Raw genomic sequence first — 21983 nt, 5'->3', positions numbered from 1 at the left:
TGTCTCTGGGAGCAGAGGCTTTGGGCTGCATGCATCTCTTTGCAGCGCTCGGTCACGCAACACGACATGTGAATGTGCAAGCCCCAAAGTTGTCCCTCTCATGGCCAGCCTGGAAAACTGCACGCTTCAGCATTTCACAACGCCACCCCAGCAAGCACCCATTGCACAACCATCACTTTCAATATAGTAAGCCCAGTGGTTGCTGCTGCTGATTTGCCACCTGCTGGATGGCTTGAGAACATCAAAGCTCCTCCGCTTCTTTCCCCCCACCGCTCTGCAACCATCACAAGGGATTCAAACTAGACATGGAAGATGGCGTTTTGTTTTTAAATGAAAAGCACTTGCAAGAGGCTCCAGATATGGGTGGAAGGGAGAGGAAGAAAGGAAGCTGAGCATTTCCTGCTCTAGTCAAAGTATTTTCTCCAGGAGTGGAAAAGCTGTGAGTCGTAGATTCTGAGTGGGAAAATAGGCACAGGAAGAAGGCCTTAATAATAACCTCTCTCCTCCCCCTGCAAGCCTTTCCTCCACTCAAGGCTTCTCCTATGGCAAATTTTTACAAGTTCCTAACATGGGTGTCCATTACAAACTTGACACCATCCTCAAACCAGCTTAAATATCACTGCTACCACTGGCAGAGGATCTTCCATAGGAAGTTGGAAACACTGTTTGCGGCAAACAATTGCCTTAGAGCGACTTAATATTGTGGTCTCTAAAATGGAAAACGTCAAGGCAAAAGATAAGAATTCTCAGCACTACAGATATAGAACTCACCATTTTGTTGGGGGGGGGGAGAAATCTGTAGTATTCAACATTGCATGACCCTTTATTTATACTGTATGTTCAGCCTTTAATTAGTTGTGGTCTACTTGCACAAACATGAACATTTATGCAACTAACTTCAGAGTTGCCTTAACTCCCCTCTCAAATGCTCTACATGTGCTTAAAAAAAACCCCATCTCAGAATAATAATTATTTTAAAAAAAAAAAAATACACCAAAGATAATAAGAGGGATGATTTTCACCCACCCTTTTCCAACATCACATCCTAGTCAAGAATTCAATCCTACTCGTTTTATTTTCATTTCTATAAAACAGCAATCTCAACAAAATTATAAGCTCTTTGCGGTCTAGAAACAAGGATGGGGAGCCTATAGTGATGCTGCTGTTGTTAAGACTCCTGTCAGCCCCAGCCAATGCAGCAAATTGTCAGGGGTGATGGAATTTGTAGTCCAGCAACATCTGAGAGGCCACAGGTTTCCCAAACCTGCCTTAGAATATTTACAGCACTGGCAGTCTATACTTTATTTACAAAGGGGAAAAAATCTTTCACGCGCGCACACACAAAATCACACAGCTCATGTATAAACCACTTTCATAAACTGCTTTTGAGGTTGTTTTTTACAATCAAGCAGTACATAAATTTTATGGAATAAAAAAATAAAAAGAAAAGAAAAAAATGTGTTTAAAGCACTTCAAAAACCTATGTGGAAAATGTAGTAGTTCGAGTAGATTCTCTTTGGAATCAGCTTCAAAATTATTCAAAAAGGTAAGGGGAAGAGGAAGATCTCCTTTTGGCAGAATAAGACCACTGGTTTCCATTTCCAGTACAGTACTGTAGGATCACGTTCAAGTGCCCTCCTGAACGCTACATAAAAAATAAAACCAGGCCTCAAATTTAAAAGGAGCACCCAAAAAAAGATCTTAGAAGTTCTCCTGCAGTGCAAACTTCTTAAGATTCTCAGCTGATTTGCAATGAAGGTAAACCTAAGGCACCAAGAGGTCCATTTCTTAAGTCTTGTCCAGTCGACCAGTTCCTGTTGTCAGCTGGGCACACACGAAAGCTCCACTTGCTCCACTTTATAGACTCCAGGTGAATAAAGCTCATATCAACAAGCCAAGACACAGTTGCTATAGCTGTCCAAGGCACAGGACTTCTCTCATCCACCCAAGGCAGAGGTATGGAAAGGGTTAAACTACCAAACTTTCCCTGCTGACAGCATGATTCTGTAGGGCAAAAAGAAAGTCAAGGTTCAGTAATAAAATTTAAGACATGTATATCTCACCAGATCTTTAGAACAACCCAAGGCTGTTAACACCCCAAGGTATAACAAAAACACCACAAATATAAGATACACATGCTTTTATTGACCAAGTCCAAACACAGACACCCTAAAACACATTTGCACGGCTTCCTGAGCCTCAATAATAAAGACAGATACTGGTGGGTCTCCAATTTTACTATCTTGGAGCCAATAACCAGAAAGCTAGTTTTAGTCTTCCTTTAAGCAAAATTCCCATAGCAGATCCTAAAAAGCCCTTGCTGCTGGATAATCTTCCCCTATACAGCTGACTGAACCACCCCAATCACTTCAGTTGCTCTTGTCAGTACAATGCTGGGTCTTCGATTTGGGGTCAGCTCCAAGAACAGGGGTGGGGAGACGGTGGCCTCCCTAGACATTACTAAACTCAAATTCCCATCATCCCTGAAGACCGGCTATGCTGGCTGGTGTGGATGGAAACTAGGAGTCCTGCAACATGTGAAGATACCCACTCCTACCCTGGAACATCTCCTCTGTTGAACCCCTTCTTCCAACAGCAGCTCGGACAATCTCCTCAGGAGAAAGAAAAGAATTGCCCTCGAGGGCCTCATTCCTCCACTTCACTAGCAACGTAAAAGGATCCAGCAGTCAACTGAAGGCCATGCTTCATCTGAAGCTCCAAGGCAATGCTACCATGCACCATGTTGGCAGGCTGCTCTCCCTACCCCCCTACTCACCCTCCGGAGCTTGCGGTCATTCTTCCCACGGGAAGAAACAGACTCTGTCTCCGTGTACGGAGGTGGCGGCGGCGGAAACCCACTATCATCATCTCCGTTTCTCTTGTTGCCGAGCCTCCCACTCGATGTGCTGGCATGATCCCGGTCCTCACGGCCGCCTGCCTTCTGCTTCCGCCGCAGCGCTTCCTGCAGGATCCGGTCATCATAGTGCGATCGGTCCAGGTCCCTCAGGTCATCCCTGCTCCGGCTGCGCCGTCCGCCGTAGCGGTCATAGTCGTCGCGGGAGTCCGGGGAATAGTCGCGGCGGTGCCACTCGTCATCATCGGAGCCACGTCGGCCGCGGCTCCTGGGCCGGTCTGGATAAGGGTCCCGGTCCAAATCATCGAGAGCATCCACTGAGCGGGATCGGGGCCGCCGACCATAGCCTCGCGACGGAGGGTCCTCGTAGTGGCCGCGCCGCAAGGGGGGTAGCAAGCGCCTAGTCTCGCTGCTCCGCATGCTCTCCTCTTCCACGTCGCTGATGGGAGACATGGCCTGGCCTCGCAGCCGCCCCAGCCCCTGCCGCAATTCGTAGCGCCGATCGTCCTCATGCAGAGAGCTCAGTTCGCTCATCACGGAGGCTGGAAAGTAAGTGCAAGAGAGGGTCAACAGCTTCTAGGCCACCGTGCTGCAAATGAGTTAACAGCTAGTTAACATACTCTCCTAAAAAAACAGCTGTCCCTGAGGGCTGTTCTTGGGGAGCCCCGTGGTGTGCTTCCACACGTAAAGAAGGACCCAACCAAAGTACCTTTCTCAAGCCTCCCATTAGGCTGGCCCGGGCGGGTGGGGTCAAAGTTGGCCAGCTCCTTCTCCATATAGTAGAGCACCCGCATGGAGTCATCCTGCTGGTTGGCTTGGATGCGATAGCCGCTGCGCACAGCTGGGGAAGAGACATCAGGAGCAGGCTTTAGGACAGAGGCCCATTTCCCCATTTGCAGGGAGCCAAACATCTTCCACGGGACAAAACGCAGGTAACAGGGCTACAACCAAGGGATTTGCCCACCACCAAGGTCTTTAAATCCAGCACTGAACTGGAAAGAGATAGTAGCTGTCCCTTCTCCTGCACCCTGCCTCTCCCAGTCTTTTGGTCTGCAGCTGCCCCCCCAACCTGCCTGCACAGCCTACAGCAGATGAAGGGGCAGGGGGCTGGTAAGTGGGAGAATAAACGACAACCTCATCGCCTGCTTCAGCAGATTTAAAAATAAAGGGGGAATCTCCAGGATGCAACAGGCACTCTATGAACAAGGGCGCATTTCTCTGCATGTTGGGAAAGGTCCTCCCAACACAGCCTGGAAAATTCTTTCCTCTACTGAGCATGATGTTTCTCCCCAAGAGGCAGTTGTTGTCTCCATGAATCCCTTTCCAGGGCTTTCGAAGTTCAAACGGCAGGATAGCATTCATATATCTGTGCCACAATGACCCTAAACCGTGTAGCAGCAAGTATTGAGCACAGCTATTTTTGGAACACATAGTCCAAGCAACGGGCTCAAACTAGGTGTGCTACAAAACTGAGTATCAGTGCAAAGAGGGCAACAGCACCCTGCCTATGTTCTTTTGCCACCTCTGTTCCAAGCAGGGGTTTTTAAAAATCTGTCCACTTTCTGCCAGTCTGTCCATTTTCTGGCTTGTTTTTGCTGATGCTGCATTTTAAGCTTTTTTTCTGGCCACATATTTGCATTTCGGGAGCTTGAAGGTTCTATATATGTCCACCCAATATGGTCAGCAATGCCCACTGGGGGAATGGAATTCTTCCCAGTTAAGATACTTTGGGCGGGGTGCTATTCCTCCAAGTGACACCATTGCTGGCCCTGCTCAGCATAGAAGAGGTAGGGGGGAGCTGCCCAGGATCTTGCAGGTGCCCTTCCTGGCACTAAACAGGACAATATCTCAGAAGCCTATGTAGTATCCTCTCATACTATCCTGAGAAGTGTGCATCTGGAAGGTGAGAAGGAACTCCTAAGCAAACTCACTACATGAGCAATTTCCTGCTCTATCTTTATTAATTAGCAAGCAATTCTGCTTCTGTGCAGCAGAGGGAAGCATTAGCCCTCAATATCCCTCTCCCCACAAGCTTTCAACCTCAGTACTTGCAAATACAAACAGCTGGGTCACCCAAAAGCATAATTCCCCTAGTGAGCTAATAGCTGAGTAATCAATATAAGCAGCTCCCCCACAATGAAGCAAGTTAGTTCAGCCAATGGTGAAGCACTTGCCCACCCAAAAGGTTGCCTGCTGTCACTACTTCGTTTTTATATGCCCCTCAATGAAGGTCCAAGCAGACAGTTCTGCTTCTATCCCCAATACACATGTTTCTTACCAGCATTTGCAATACTATCTGTATCCCTCAGGAGGGGCACCTGGGAGCTGTTCCCACCAACTGCAATGAAATAAAGAGACAGCAAGGATTGTCAAAGAACTTTGGTATTCAGCCATGAGAATGACTGCTCAAGCCTACACTCCTCAATCCTGCAAACTTGTACAAGCAATCGCAGGTAATTCTTGCAGTTCTGGGACTCATTGTTGTACCCTGTAAGCAAGACCCCTTTTACTTAGCGTTGCCTGTCAAGCACCTGATGCCAAGTGATTCGGTGCTTTGAAGTCTTAAAGCTGGGCCTTCAAAGCACTAGGCACAGCCAATTCTGGAGGCTTTAGCACTACTTCCCATCAGTCACAGGGGGCGGGGGGCGGCATGGAAGGTACACGGTCTTCCAGGACTCACAGCCCAGATGGTCTTGGGCTTCTTCATTAGCCTCACATTTTGTAGCTGAAGTAAATCACTTTAAGGCCCCTGATTGTGCACTGGCAGTCACTTCTCTATTTGCCTGATATTGCACGACATCAAGTGTGGGTAGGTAGGGTGTGGTTTGGGGCAAACTTTGACCTGAACCCCCCCTCCCCAAAAAAGGGGTAGATCACTGCCAGTTTTGAATTGTGTGAGTAGATCGCAGTCTCTTGGAAGTTGACTGTACCTGCTCTACATGATTGTTTCCAAAGCCAAATATGCTTATCACTGTGTTGAGCAAGACAGCAGCTGCCCAAATAGTTACAGGAATTGAGGAACCAGCTCTATCACCCAGCAGACCAGGGTTTAAGCCCAAATGAGAGCTCACAAGAGTCAGGCCCTTGGCTAGCACAAAGCCTTTTAGAATTGTCAATTCAGTCCAGCAGGGAACTAGCACTGGGACAGCAAGTATTTGGCTAGGAGAAGCCACTTACCTGAACTGGCTCTGTCGTAATCCACTCCATAACCATTGTATATGGCAGGCATTGCACCCATGGGGATCACCGTGGGTGGGGGCCCCTGCTTCAGATGGTTACTGGATGCATAGATGGTGGGTGCATAAACACTGGGGACCCCTGAAGTTGCAGCTTTTCCTGCAAGGTAGACTGAAGACATGCTTGTGTTAGGGATTACAATATATTAATGCTGGAAAAGAGGAATTCTAAGCCAAATGTTCAGTGCATTCCTCCAGCAACATTCAGGGGAATCAAATTCAGGGTCAGCGATAAGGTTTGCCCTGCTCCACTTTTCATCAGTGCTAATGTAGGCAGGATGGCTTCCATACTGCCCATGTTTCCCTTGCAGAAATATGCTTTTATAATGCAGCATTAGGTAGCTTGGGAAAAGTTAGGGACTGCTCATACACAGAGCCAGGGGCGTTTTACTAATAAGCCTATGGGCAGTCACACAAAGATGGGAGAACTTGTCCTCGGATCAGGCAGAAGGTTCATGGCAGATCTGAGAACAGAAGCTACTCTGCCTGCTCTCACAGTTCAGGGGAAGAGAAGAACAAGACTTACGTGCTTCAGGGCAGCAGCACTTCTCAGGGCAGCAGGGGCATCGGACGTAGCAGCAGCAGGTGTGAGGGCAGCACTGACACCAGCAGATCCCAAAAAGCATTAAGACCAGAAAGAACCCTAACACCACCAGGACGACAAAGAGCCAGTCTGAGAAGAAAGGGGGGTGGGGAGGGAAAAGTCCTTTTGAGACACAGCCTATGAATCAAGTTCCATCTAGAGAGAAGGGCTAGGCCATCTTGGCAGCTTCTACAAGGAGTCAACAAGCTTGTATTAGGGAAGAGAATGCCAGTTGTGATACCAGGCACTCCTTGCCCTAATATACAGCTCTTACAGTGAGACTACTTTAGCCAACTGACAATTTCAGCCCCCTCCTCACACCATCTCCTGCATCACCCAGGCCTGGAAGTCCCTCCTCTCAAACCCTAACTGATCCTGCTGCATGCTGAGTGCCAACAGATCCTCTTGAATCCTGGATCCCAAGGGGCTGCTAAAAATCTAGTCATTCACTCTATATCTATCCCATTCATTGCGCCGTTCTTTCTCCTACAGGACCAGGCCTTCATCCCTCTCTAGCCTCTTGCTGTTCCTAAGCAAAAGAACTGCTGCACCAAGATTGCTTTGCAGAGGCAGAATCTCCTCCCATGTGTCAGTGATGCAGAAATCCAGTGCGAATGCTGAACCTACACCTAACAAGTCGCCCAGGGAAGCAAAAGCCTTCAGTGTGCCACATTTTCCCCCCCCCCTCTCATTCCTTCTCTTTCTATTGGGTGCCTTATCCACTGCTTTTATACATGGTTCTTTAAACTCAAGGGCCCAACAGCTGCAAAATGAAATATGATCCTAAACTGGCAGACCAATTTCCATATATTACCAACACAGGTTCTGGGATTAGCCCAACAGATGAAGACAGAACTTGCAGTATGGAGCGTGTTCTCTTTTGAACTCATACACACCACAAAACGGACAAGGCCTCATAGCACAGATCTCTCCACCTATGTCTGTCCAATGCAGCAAGCTCTCAAGTGCTGGTGTCCATCATGCATGCTTTGAAGCCAGCCTCAACAGTCCTCGTCATCTAAGGATATTTTTCTGGGATGAGTTGGTTGTGTTCAGCTGGCTACAGAGCATGGTTTTAAGTATAGCTCTCCCACCAACTTCTAATGGAGTGTTAGGGGACTGCCTTTCTGCTTTGCAAGCAGTTGTGTTCTGTGTAGGATACCAGCATGGTTCACCCTTCCCTCTCACTAGCTGCTGGGGCTGAAAGGACTCACGCAGCAGCAGCCCCTAAGCAAGTCCTGACAAACCAAAGCTGGGGACCCTTTGCTTATGCCCTCCAGCCAAAGAATATCAGAACAATGCATAACCCAGCCTTCACCAACCTGGCTCCCTCCCAATGTTTTGCACTACAATTCCCAGCACCCCAGCCAGTATGTCCAGTGATCAGGGACAATGGGGAACACCAATACAAAGTGGGGTGCTAGGTTGGTGTTAAGACACAACAGCAACCCCTGTGCATACCATCATAACAACAATATCATGTGCAAATGAACACCAAGGTTTCCTATGAAGTTACACTTGGCAGGTAGGCTGCAGCCAGTTCCAACTTGCCCAGATGTGTTTTCTGCACAATCCAGATGCTGGTAACATTAATTAATAATAATAATAATAATAATAATAATAATAATAATAATATATTATTCCCCAGCCACTCTGGACGGCTTCCAACAAAAGATTTAAAATACATTAAAACATCAGTCATTAAAAATTTCCCTAAATAGGGCTGCCTTCAGACATCTTCACACTTGACTTTTTTTTTTTTAGGTACGCCCCCCCCCCAAAAAAAATGTATGGGTGAACCACTCCTAATTCAGTTGCAGGCTCAAGGGGACCTGAATCACACACTCCACTTAAGCCTGCATTTCTACAGCAGGGACAATGAAAAGACAGGTTCTCTATACATCACAGTTAGAGGTAGGAGGTGGGTGGGTGGGGAGGTTGGAAGAAACGTAAAGAACCGTACAGAGTTTTGCAGTGGTAGCAAGTTAACAAAAGAAGTACCCTAAGAGACAGACATTTCGGACTTCCTTTCCAAACCCAGGCACGCCTACTGCTACCCCGACAGATTGCAAGGATAGGACATATTAAAGAACAAAGGAGTATTATCCACACCACCCCTCACAACACCAGGAAAGACCGCATGGAAAAAGAAGCAAAGCCAGTACCTTCCATATGCCCTATCTGAAAGCCTGGCAAAAAGCTCTGAGACACCGGAGGATTTGCCTACAGAACAAACAAAAACACAGGGAAAAGAAAGTTACTAAGTACAGCTGGCTTGCCCCTAGAGGCAGGCACTTCTGGGCCAGCTAAAGCAGTGGTTTGGAACCTAGGGCCAAAGGCTAGCCCCTTCCAGGCCTCTGTCCTTGGGACTCACCCCAGACCCACGCCGTCCCTGCTCTGCGCTTTCCTCAACAGCTTTGGCTTGGATAGAATGTCTCCTCGGACTATCATAATGCCGTGTGCTTGCATGAGATGATGGGAGAGGTGTGTGTATAGAAAACAGGAGACTTCTGCACAGCTGGAATGAAGGCCCACTATGCAAAGGCAAAACCATCCGGCATGCTGTGCTGGCCTGTGGCCCCTGGTAGGCTGTTAATGAGGGAATGTGGCCCTCAGACTGAAAAGGAACTCTAGAGAGGGCAAACGGTAATATCAGAAATTCTATCTGCATTGAGTTATCTGTGATGCACAGAAGTCCTTATTTAAATGCTGCAGCCAAGAAGTGATGAGCCTGCAATGTACCCTTGTCCTAAGATAAGCCCACTGCTTTTGTCTTAAGGAATGGAGAAGGCACAGAGATAAGGACTACATTTCATATGTGTGTGTGGTGTGGGTGGTGTGTCCGTCCGTCCATTCCCCTGATGGAGCAATACTGGCAAGCCAGGCACGCACTCTCACCTACAGAGCGGAAGTTTGGAAAAATATTTCCTTTCCCAGGCCCTGCTGTAAGCAGCCGGCATTTTTCAGAACATGCAAACCCTGGCACAGCCAGGCACATCACCCTGCTGCAGTTCCGGAGCATGGGGCGGAATAGGTTTCTGACATAAAAAAAAAAAAATAGAGGAAAAAGAAGAGTACAGGAACTGGCAGGAAGCAGACACGTTCCACAGAGTGGGTACTATCTGGAAGAAAGCAGGTACTCTCAGTTTTAGCCAACTAGGAGTAGAAAACCTCAAGACAATACTACACACAGTATGAAATAGCTGCCTGCACAGAGGTGTCCCAATATAGTCCCTGCCTGCTCTGCTCCCTTCTGGCGGGAGAACTCCCAGAGCCTTCCAGAAGAATGGATTGATGTAAACAACGTAATTGCGTGGGACGAGAACCAGGTCACAGATCTGAACATTGGTTAACTTGGCAGTCAGGAATGCCAGGAAGTTATTCAGGAGCCTGCAGGATAGGACCAACTAGGATCTGCCTAGTTGAAACCTTGAATCCAATAGTGGCCACACAGATGACTTTGAGAAGATCAGGGCATAAAGCCAGTAGCCCTCCCATGTTGTTGTTGTTTTTGCCCTTGACGTACAGTACACAGAAATATACTTAGAATCATAGAGTTGGAAGAGACCACAAGGGCCATCCAGTCCAACCCCCTGCCAAGCAGGAAACACCATCAAAGCAGTCCTGACAGATGGCTGTCAAGCCTCTGCTTAAAGACCTCCAAAGAAGGAGACTCCACCACACTCCTTGGTAGCAAATTCCACTTGTTCTGGACATGGAGGTTCCATTTAGCCAAGAACCGTAGATGCAAAAGGTAAGTAAAAATCACAGCACAAATTGCAAAATACCAATAAAAAAAGTCACACAAACAAAGAGCAGCAGCAGTTTGAAACCCAATCCAAACTGGGTCCCAAGGGCACGTCGCCCCCTTGGTATACAAAAGGTGTTAATAAACAAAACAGATAAGATATGATGTTCCACACCCTTAATCCCTGCCACTGCAGGAAAGTCCATTCATGTTCATTTCCTCTCTGCTTCTCATAGTGGAAGATCTGCTCACAGCACACAACCACAAGCAGCGTGTTGGTGCACAAAATTCAAAACTAAGGATCTGTGTTTGGTTTTGTTCTTTTAAGAACAAAACAAGCTTCTAGTCCTAATGTATGCAACAAGGAGCCTGAAAAGTACACAGGAAAACCTTATGAAATTAATCCAACTCCAACGGACCTGGAAGGAAGAGGGCGAATGGGATTAGGACAAGCAACATATTACGTTGCCTTTCACCCAGTTAGACCACTGACTCACTTCTGACTGTCAGCAATTCCCCAAGTCCACAGACAAAACAAAAGGGTTGTTCCCAGCCGTGCTACCCAAGACAGTCTTAACTGCAACTACTACCGCATATGCACAAGGTCCCAAAATCAATCCCCGGCAACTCAAGCAATAATATTTCCAGCAGGTAGCATTAAGGCTTGTGCGCCCTTTGTAGCTTTTTGCCTCTGTTAATCACTGAGAAAGGCAGAAACATGTAGAATAAGCAAAATTCCAATTATTTTACTTAAGTAACAATATAGAAGAACAGTATTTTTTAAGCTCCACAGAGGACACAAAATTCCTCACGACAGGGGCCAATGTTACAGGGCAGGGTGACTTGGCACTACCCACAAAAAGGGACACTTCAGAATGCCAGTCTCCAACCGCACTTAGAACTGGTTCCTCCAGTACAGTATCACAGACGTGCACAAGCACACACAGAGATTTTGCAAAAGAAAGAGCCCTGTGTGCATAGCAAACAAAGATCAACCTGCAGCCTGGCTCCAGTCCAGAGACCCTGCTTTGTTCCCAGAACACACACACATTGAGAGTACTGTATTTACAACTGATTACAAGAGGACACCTGAGTAGCAAATTTTTGTGTGTCTACGCCTGAGTGTCCCAGATAGGGTGTGGCATAGGTTGGGAGTGCAGTGCTATAACAAAGCTGGGCATAAAGCAGTGGGGCTGATATGACAGGCAATCAAACAGAAGGAATTATATGCCTGCCTGGATGCAGCTGGTGCCAGGACAGGAAGCACAGTGCTGGGGTCCCAGAAGCTGTTTCTCAGGCTGCTGGTGCCATGCATACAACAGGCTAAGGCAGTAGAGTCTGGGCAACAGAATGGACTGCACCGTTTCAGACCCCGAGTTATTGAGGTGGGGGAAGAACATTTTGGATGCTTCCTTATATTTAAAAAGTCTGAGTGAAAACTAGCACTGCACCTCTCTTCTCTCCTGTGTTGTTTTTCTCCTTTGTGTATTTTTGTAACCCAACAAATCTCGGCAAGCAGTAAAAAATAAAAGCTACCACCTGCAATATGAACTACATCACCTCATTCTTCTGTGGATGAATAAAAAGCCCTTATCTTCCTCTGAGTGGGTGGGACTTGGAAATCAAAGGTACACGGGACCAGTTTTGCAGGGCAAACTAAGTTTGACAACCATCCAGGTCTTCCTTTCCTCCTGGGGATTTACCCAGTAGGCCAGCTAGACTTGTGCGAGAGCATCCTCTCCTAGGAAGCCTCCCACAGCTTGCAATTAAGCTGCCCTGATCTGTGCTGAGATTCCTGTGTGCTCAACAGCAGCCTTGTTACTTACCCAAAACAATGAGCTCAGCGTAGGCTTCGTTGTTGCCTTGCAAGTCTTGATTGGAAGTCACTGTGCAGTAGTACACCCCACTGTCTCCCCAAGCTGTCTGGTCAATGCTGAGATCAGCATCTAGAGGAGAAGGATGAAAAAGAAGGCAAAGAGAAGAAAAGGTATCAAACCAGATGCTAAAAGTCAGCTCCTTGGATAGATGAACGTTAAGAAGTGTCACAGCATCTTCCTGCAAGGTTGCACCTCTGTAGGGAAATGTCATATATTCCTGCATACAAAACCATAATAAAGAAAAAATATTCTTCCCTGGATATTGCAAACTGTACCATCAGTTCAGTTTCTGTATTGGAAAACGCAGGAAGCTGAAAACCATCGCTCATGAAAAGAAACCATACAGGCTGTCAACTTAAAGGTACCAGTACCTACCTTTCCATTCATTTAAGGAAATTTACCTATATGTAAGAACTGGAAACTGCAGCAAGGTGGGGTATTTTGTGCACAAGTGTTGAACAGCACCTGTCTCTGAAAGGGAACTCTGGGCCCTAGAGAGAAGCTCTGCCCCAATTTCAGTCTGAATTGTTTTCAAAAGCTTGTCATAGCTTTTCTGCTGCAAGGAGATCAGAAATAGGCAACCATACTGGGCCTCTCTCAATTGGTGGAAGACTCATTGTTCAAGAGGAACACAAAAAGGAAAAAAGGAAATCTCCTGCAGAGGCGAGCCACCCCACCCTGCCAGGAAAAAAAGTCCTAGGATTAAGCCAGAAACGGACAGAGGGGCTTCTCCAGGAAACACATTCCAAATTCACAATTGCATTGCTGCTGTGTGGCAATTCATGGGCCAGTTATTCTCCCTTCTCTGGATAGTAGGCAGCTTTGGCCCATCAAGGCTCTCCAAGGGAAAGGCAGTGTGGAGAATGAATGACTCAATCCTGCAAAACACAGCAGGCGTGAAATAGGGCGCAAGACAAGGAAGTGCAGGGGAAAGGGGTTGTCTGGGGATTTCTCTCAGCTGGTTTGGACTCTGGTGCTCGTCATATGCTCCAAGGCTTCTGGCTGGGCCAGGTTAACAACAATTAGTTGGGTAGATCAAGCCATCAACACCTAAGATCACAGGGAAACTACTTCCTCACTTGCTTATACACCCCAAAATAACATGCAATTATTCCCCACGTGCTAACTCACCTGCTGGCAATTTATGCCTTCCTCAACTTCTACTTTAACAAGTCCACGGAAGCAGCATTGGGTGAGGGAGAAGGAAACTGGTCACACACACATTCTAGCGCAGTTGCTGAAGCAACAAGTACTGCTCACTATCTCCGATTGTAAAAACCAGGGATAGCCAACAAGGTGCCCTCTAGATGTTCTCTCCCATCAACCACAGTCAGAATGCCCGACAGTCAGGGATAATGGGAGCTGTAGTCCAAGAACATCCCAAGGGCAGCATGTCAACTACCCCTAGTACAAACAGTATCTCTGCTGTTTTGCAGGAATGATAAACTGGGTTTTTTGAGGCAGGGAATCCGCAGCCTTGCTATAGGCTGCATAAATGAAATAGGGTTTGTTCTGCACCAGCACTCAGGAATGTTTCCCCTAGCAAATCAATAGGTGTGCAAATATCAGATACCCCGACAGTGGCAATACAAAGAGTTGATGGGGTTGGCCTCACTTTTACAGAATGTAACAGCAGAGAGGGTAGGAAAAGAGGAGCAAGAAATGAGGCTTCAACTGCTTCCTTCTAAAAAACAAAGTCCTAGGGATATGCTCGAAAATTGTAAGATGAAAGTGCTAGGGGGTTAAAGAGTGAGTTCTATTGCCCACCCAACACACGTTCTTCTGGAAGGCAGCAAATTCAGACTAAGAATGCCATAGAATTCAAGGAACATGCAGTTTGGTATTTGCATAGTTGCTTTAAATTACCTGCTTATTTTAAAGTCACAATCCAAAAAGACATGTAAACTAGGTGGGGCCTTCTAGCTCAAATTATGTCTAATGGTACCTTCTGCATTAGATAAAGATCGCCCCCCCAACCTTTTGGACTTGTAGTGCATCTTTTATTTCTCCTTATAGTCAATGGTACAGAGACCAGAGGTGTACCCCCTCACAAGTCAACTTTTACAGGTTGTCAAGCTCTATACAAAAAGCTGGTGAAATGACCAACAATGGATTTGGGTGTATTCTACATATGCAAGGCAACAAGGTGGCAGAATAGATCAACACTCCAGACTGTAGATGGAAGAATGCTACTTTGAATGTCCTCTTATGTATAGAGTTCCCTACAAGAAGAAACTAGCACATGAGGGAGAAAAGTTAGAGCCCACTCTTCCACTGGCATACTAGTTTTCTAACTGTGAGAAGCACTTTTATGTATGGTATCAAATTATCATTTCATAACTGTAGTCCGGAATAAAGCGATCTGATCTTCCACCTCATTCCAATGCACATGCAGACCACTTAAGAGATACTAGGTAAAAAGGTAAAGGACCTCCGGACGGTTATGTCCAGTCAAAGGCGACTCTGGGGTTGCAGCACTCATCTCGCTTTCAGGCCAAGGGAGCCGGCGTTTGTCCACAGACAGCTTTCTGGGTCATGTGGCCAGCATGACTAAACCGCTTCTGGCACAACGGAACATAGTGGCAGAAACCAGAGCGCATGGAAATGCCGTTTACCTTCCCACCGCAGAGGTACCTATTTACTTGCACTGGCATGCTTTCAAACTGCTAGATTGGCAGGAGCTGGGACAGAGCAACAGGAGCTAACTGTCGTGGGGATTCGAACCGCTGACATTCCAGTTGGCAAGCCTAAGAGGCTCAGTGGTTTAGACCACAGCGCCACCAACATAAGCCCAGGAGATATTAAGGACATGCTCAAGCACAGCAACATAGAATCACAGAATTATAGAGTTGGACAGGGCCATTTCAAACCTATATACCGTATTTTTGCTCCATAAGACGCACTTTTTCCTCCTGAAAAGTAAGGGGAAATGTCTGTGCGTCTTATGGAGCGAATGCATGGTCCCTGGAGCCAAGTTGCCCAGGGAGGAAAGGCAGATCCTGCCTTTTCTGTTTTAGAAAGAGCTAAAGGCTAGTAAGAGGGAAAGAGAGTGTTGAAAAGAACCCGCTCAACAGCTGATTGCAGGAGATCAGGGGAGATAAGGGAGCTAGCTCCCTTCCTGCCCCGCCCAGGCCCCTTGCAGAGTAGGATCCTGGGAAATTGAGGATCCTGGGAAATTGAGTTTTTCAGCCATTTGGGGCTGTTACTTTTCCTCTTGCTTTCTATTACTTGCTGATGCTTGCTGGTTTGCTTTCTTCTTGCTTCCTATTACCTACTGGTCCTTACTGGTTTGTACTGGTTTGCTTTCCTCTTGCTTTGTATTACTTGCTGGTGCTTACTGGTTTGTACTGGTTTACTTTCCTCTTGCTTCCTATTACCTGCTGGTGCTTACTGGTCTGTACTGGTTTGTACTGGTGCTTACTGGTTTGTACTGGTTCGCTTTCCTATTGCTTGCTGGTGCGTACTGGTTTGTACTGGTGCTTACTGGTCTGTACTGGTTTGTACTGGTGCTTACTGGTTTGTACTGGTTTGTGTTCCTCTTGCTTCCTATTGCTTGCTGGTGCGTACTGGTTTGTACTGGTGCTTACTGGTCTGTACTGGTTTGTACTGGTGCTTACTGGTTTGTACTGGTTTGTGTTCCTCTTGCTTCCTATTGCTTGCTGGTGCGTACTGGTTTGTACTGGTGCTTACTGGTCTGTACTGGTTTGTACTGGTGCTTACTGGTTTGTACTGGTTCGTGTTCCTCTTGCTTCCTATTGCTTGCTGGTGCGTACTGGTTTGTACTGGTGCTTACTGGTCTGTACTGGTTTGCTTTCCACTTGCTTCCTATTACTTGCTGGTGCGTACTGGCTTCTACTGGTGCTTACTGGTCTGTACTGGTGCTTACTGTTTTGTAAGCAATGCTTTTCCCCCTTTGCAAAAGCTGCACAAATCTGAACTGATCCTTTGCAAAAAAAAAAGCTGTAAAACTTTGAGCTGATTCTCAAAAAAAACCATGGGTTTTAGAGGAGGAAAACCAGAAAAATATTTTTTTCCTTGTTTCCTCCTCTAAAAACGAGGTGCGCCCTATGGTCCGAAGCGTCCTATGGAGCGAAAAATACGGTAGATGGGTTTTGCAAATACACGCGTGTATTCTTTTCCCCCCTCTCCTGTTCCTTACTGAGCAAATGTTGCATCACTCTTTTAAGATTAAAATTCTGTATAAAGGCCAGGACCACACCAAGGTCTTGAGCCACCACTTCACCATCCCTGTTTCAAGTGCACCAACACTTGCAAATCAGCAGAATACCAGCATATTCTACAAACCAATTGTTTCCAGAACCTGAACATCAGCCTAAGCTGCACCAAGTTTTTAAGTGGACCTTCTGTGCTTCCTGAAATAACTACAATTAGGTGCTTAGAAAGTGCTGCGAGGATGGAAAGTGCATTGCAATTATTATTTTTAACTGCTGGTTATGGTGCTGCTGAAGAGCAGCCACCCAGGCTTCACACCTAAATCCACTCTGCCCATTACTAAGATGAGAACTATGCAGAGCTTAAGCAGCAGGGTAAACAGCACAGGTGTCCAAAAGGGTTGTTTTGGTTTTCTGCAACCTGAGTCAGACCTTATTTTAGCAGGAGATCACACTGCAATCTTTTTCCATGGGTTTGCAGGGAGGCAAGAAAGAGAACGTGCCTGTGATGACTCCAAATCTGGCGATCGACACTTGTTTTGAAACATGTTATCACAAGCTGTAGGTTTTTGCCATGGACTTTTGACCTGCCAGAACAGTAAATGCTGTTTATTCCTGTTTTGCCTCTCCTCTCAAGTCTTTGCTGATGTCAGAGTTCGTAAAAGGAAAAAAAAAAAAGAAAGCAGCAGTACTTGCCAGAATTTAGCAGGGGGCGATTTTGTGATGCACAACAGCAGGAACAAGACAGTGAAAAGATTGCAAAATGGTTGCTGTTCTTGGTCCCAATTTGTAATTATTTTTATTGTTTATTTTATTTTAAACGAACTAGGGCTGCAATATTTACAGCTTAATCCTATGCTTACTGGGAAAACAGTCCCAATAAAAAGACAAACTTTGGCTTAGCAGGAAAGAGCAAAGGTGCAGGTACCCAGAGCAGAAACTTTGCTTCTTCCCTGCTCCAGAGCCAGTGTGGTGTAGTGGTTAAGAGCGGTGGACTCGTAATCTGGTGAACTGGGTTCACGTCCCCACTCTTCCACATGCAGTTGCTGGGTGGCCTTGGGCTAGTCACACTTCTCTGAAGTCTCTCAGCCTCACTCACCTCACAGAGTGTTTGTTGTGGGGGAGGAAGGGAAAAGGAGATTGTTAGCCGCTTTGAGACTCCTTAGGGTAGTGATAAAGCGGGATATCAAATCCAAACTCCTCCTCTTCTTCTTCTCTTCTTCTTCTACTACTACTACTACCCAGCTAGTTCATGGTTTGCCTTAGAATTACATGCAATCCCAGGCTCATGGTCTGTCATCCTCAGGCAAACCATAAGCAGTATACAAAGTGCAAACCTTGGTTACAGCTCTCGATTTGCTAGGAGTGAGACAAACCATGAGGCTGGCTTAGTTTTGGCCAGCGTGGCAACAGCGGGAATGGCACTGGAGCAAAGCTGCTGCCATTTTCATTCCAGTTACCCACAAAGATGGACTCTCTTGCAGAGTCATAGTCTGGCTTAGTGTTATGCGTGAACCACAGCCATATAGGGTTCACTCTCGACTAAGTGTGCTTAGGACTACAACCTCAAATCAGACTTAAAAGGTGTCTGGTTAATCTGTTGGAAGCAATTTTGAGATACTGTAATTAAAAAAACCAACAGAAGGCATTCCCTTCTATGCAAGAGAGAAGGGGGAAATGCCTCTAAGATTATACTTGCTGGAAAAGACAGGTACAACATTTAGTATGATTCTTTTCCCCTTCGAAAAGAATCTTCCATTCTCTCTTCCATTCTATCTCCTTAGCGCAGGAATGTGGGAACCTGGGCCCTCCAGATGCTGCAGGATTCCAACCCCTGGCAGCCAAAGCGAATGTGGGCAATGCTCAGGGAGGATACAAGTTGGCAGTCCAGCAGGTTCCTTGCCCCTGGCATAGTGTTTTGCTGCTTTCAGAAGTCATGCTATCAACCAGTGAACTGTGCTGTTCTCCAGTTGTGCAATACCTGCCAATATCCTCAAAAAACAGTTAACAGAGTTGATGGGGTTTAGAAGCAGAAGAACTGGATTCAAAGCCCTTTTGAGGGTTGATAAGATGTGTTTTACAAATGATAAGATGTATTTTGTAGTGGGCCCCAAGCTGTTCATTTGCTGGTTGCAAGAATACTTTAAGGTGTTAAAAAACAAAACATTCAAACGATACAGAAGCAACAACTCAAAAACCTACATAGAGTGAATGCAGGTGGAACATAAGAGTACAGTCATACCTTGGGTTGCATTCGTTGCGGGTTATGCGGCTTTGGGTTGTGCTCCGCGCCGAACCCAGAAGTACCGGAACGGGTTACTTCTGGTTTCGGCGCACGTGCATGCGCAGACACGGCGGGTTGCAAACGTGCCTCCAGCATGGATCATATTCGCAACCCAAGCATCCACTGCACATTGCTTAAGTACTCCAGGGTCTGTACAACCGAGTGTGATAGATTTGACCTTTTAAAAGCCTTAGAAGATTTGGCCCTACACATCTGTGTCATGTTCCATCAATTACAACAGGGGTTGGGGTTGGCAAATTTCTTTAGCCGTGGGCTGGTCCACTGTCCCTCAGACCTTGTGGCGGGCTGGAGAAGTGGCACCGGGAGGGGGGTGGAGCTGGAAGAAGAGGCGAGGGGGCAAGTAGTCCTCTCCACCCCCAAGCCCCAGCCGCTGCGATTACCTTCCCTGGGGCTGCTGCAGCCGCCACCACTGCTGCTTCTCATGGGTAAGCAGAGTGAGCTCATCTGCTCCGCTCCCTGGCCCACAGGAGCACCAGGGTGGCAGCGGCAGAGGGAAGATGAGCTGTGTGAAAGGGCTGGCTCCCGAGAGGGGCTGCTTGAAATGGCGCTCAGCCAGCTCCCTTCCTCCTCTAGGCAGGGTGGGGAGAGCCAGGAGGGGGAGGGGGAGGCGCCGCCGCAGTGTGGTGTGTGGGGGGGGGAATGCAATGGTGCAGGGGGGGAATGGGGCAGCCCAAACAAACAGAATCCCCACGCAGATCCACAGACATTCCGCAGGGCGGATCCTGAAGGTAATTGGGCCTGATCTGGCCTGCAGCCCTTAGTTTGACAACCCCTGAACTACAATCAGATTTCTGACCCTCCCCAATTCTGCCATATCAAGTACCTGCTGCCTGCAGTTTGTGGTTCAAATCTACCAGCCCAGGCAGAACATTTTTCATTGAAGCCTGTGATTTGTCAAACTGTTAAGTGACTCAAGCACGTATCACTCAGCCTCTCTCTCCACCACTGAAGACTCCTAATACATACAATAATGTGAATACTGTTGCAACACCACAATTTCTCTTTAGAAGCTTAGAGGCATTCTTGCCTGTATGCTCTCACACTGAATTCTTGGCACCTCCATTTAATCTCAAGTATCTAGGCTGAGAAAGACCCAGGAAGGGGAGGCTGTTACCAACAAGAGTTGACAAAAACTCAACTATCTAGTATCTAGGCTATTGGTTTTGGCTTTAACATGGATCACTGGGAACTCATGCACTGAGTTTACATTACAAAATCAGTCTCTTGTCAAGTATGGCCTGTAGAGTGCTGCTACACAGAACTCTGGGGACTCCACTGCCTGCAAATTCAGCTTTTGTAGCTTGAGGCCAAATAATGAAAAATTCAATTTTCCAAAGGCTTTAGGATTAAGCTTTCTCGCAGAACTGAAATGCTCTCTGCACATTAAGCAGTTGTATGTTAGGCTAGGGGAGGAGTTGCCTAGCCAGGAAGCACAGCTAATTTCCAGCACTTGTAAACTTATTGTTCTCTAGCTCCAGCCAACAGAGAAACTGGGCACAGGAAGGTGTGGAATCTGGTCGCACCCAGCTGTAATCCTGGCACTTTGCCTTTCTTCTTCCTTGTGCTACAGATAAGACGTAGGTTTTAAAAAGCCCCATGAAACTCAAAACAGAAAGCCTGGGGAAAGAATACTTTAGAAGTGAGACAGTGCTTTATGTGTTGAAAGTACTTCACATAATGTTACTCTGTAATCATTACAAGAGCCCTGTGATATTTTTATTTTATTTTATTGAAAATTTACATCCCATCCTTCTAGGGCTTATGCACCACTGAAGACAGCTAACATTTGACCAGGGGTGGCGAACCTCAGGTCAAATGCAGTCCTTCAACCCTCGAGCCATGCCCTCTCTGGCCCAACAGTTATATCCTGCTGTTATCACCAAAGAACCTATGGCACCTAGCAATCTGAGCGAACACGAGAGGAAGCAGCACAGACAAGAACCGCAAATACACAGCAGTGAACTGAACAGAATCACAGGACAGCATCAACTGGGTACCAAAAAATCAAGACAAACAGCAGAATAAAGCCACCAGGAAGGTGTACCAAGCTGTGAATCTGTAGCCACAACTAAGCGACAGTGTTTAAGCTCACGGACTTTGTCTCCAACATAAGTCAGATCTGACTGAACGACGCTTCCAAAAAAAAATTCTTCCATTTGTCCGCTTCCAGATCTTGGCTTCTATAACATGATCCTGAACTGTCTACATCCTTAACTTATATCATCCTGTGCCCACCTAGAACATTGCTTTCTCTTCATACATACCTTCTTTTAGAAAGCCAATCTGATGCCACAGTTAGCCTATGGGACTTTGATCTGGGGTCAGATCCCCGCCCAAACAAGAAGCTCTCTGGGTGACTTTGGCCCCAACATTCCCAACCTAACCTACCTCACAGAGCAGCTGCTATAAGGGTTCTTGAAGACAGCCACTGCTCCTGTTGCTATTTACCGTATATACTTGAGTATAAGCCTAGTTTTCGGCACATTTTTTGCTGAAAAAGCTGCCCTCGGCTTATACTCAAGTGAGGCAGGCGGTCCCAGCCTTCTCTGTATAACACAAGGGAACATTGCGCTGTGGGTTAAACCACAGAGTCCTAGGGCTTGCTGATCAGAAGAATGGCGGTTCGAAACCCTGCGACGGGGTGAGCTCCACAGCAGCAAAGGAGGAAGAGGAAGGAGCAGCCTAAAGGGCTGCTTTCGGGCTGCTCGTTCCTCCTCCTCTACCACAGCGGCAAAGGTGAACCGGCTTATACTTGAGTCAATAAGCTTTCCCAGGTTTTTGTAGGGAAATTAGGTGCCTCGGCTTATATTTGGGTCGACTTATACTCGGGTATATACGGTACTTACTATTGGTGATGGTGATGCGCCGGCCCTGGTAGAAGTCCCCAAGGGTCACTGCATTGCCTTGCTTGGTAGCTACAACCCGCACCGTCCTGGAGTTGTCCTGGCACTCCACGTATGGGTTGTATCCAGGGTTGTTCTGCTGCAGCTGGTTGGTGATCTGGCTGTCCTGGCTGCTGGGGTTAAAGGCATCTGCCAGGCGGCTCCGGCAGTAAGACTTGTACTTCCACGTGACAATAGGTGGTTGGGTGGCTGAAGTCTGGTAGTTGCACTGGAGAGTGACAGGTTGAAATAGGATGACCACATTGAATGGGTTCTGCACCGTGACTTGCATCGCAGAGGCAGGACTGGAGATAAGAGCAGACAGT

The 21983-nt window shown here is 47.0% G+C and overlaps 1 protein-coding gene across 1 annotated transcript; it reads right to left on the bottom strand.

The window, feature by feature from the left end:
- Positions 1-1051: 1051 nt before the first annotated feature.
- Positions 1052-21983, bottom strand: LSR (lipolysis stimulated lipoprotein receptor). The gene is given in 10 exon segments (XM_033158171.1): positions 1052-2004; positions 2777-3396; positions 3564-3695; positions 5133-5192; positions 6032-6202; positions 6617-6763; positions 8839-8869; positions 8871-8896; positions 12248-12367; positions 21622-21983. Coding segments are annotated over 10 exon segments (1671 nt in total). The 5' UTR covers positions 21950-21983; the 3' UTR covers positions 1052-1968.

Source organism: Lacerta agilis, chromosome 8 (genome assembly GCF_009819535.1).
Source record: "Lacerta agilis isolate rLacAgi1 chromosome 8, rLacAgi1.pri, whole genome shotgun sequence".
NCBI lineage: Eukaryota > Metazoa > Chordata > Lepidosauria > Squamata > Lacertidae > Lacerta > Lacerta agilis.
Note: the sequence above shows the minus strand (reverse complement) of the source record. Positions and strands in the feature narration are given on the sequence as shown.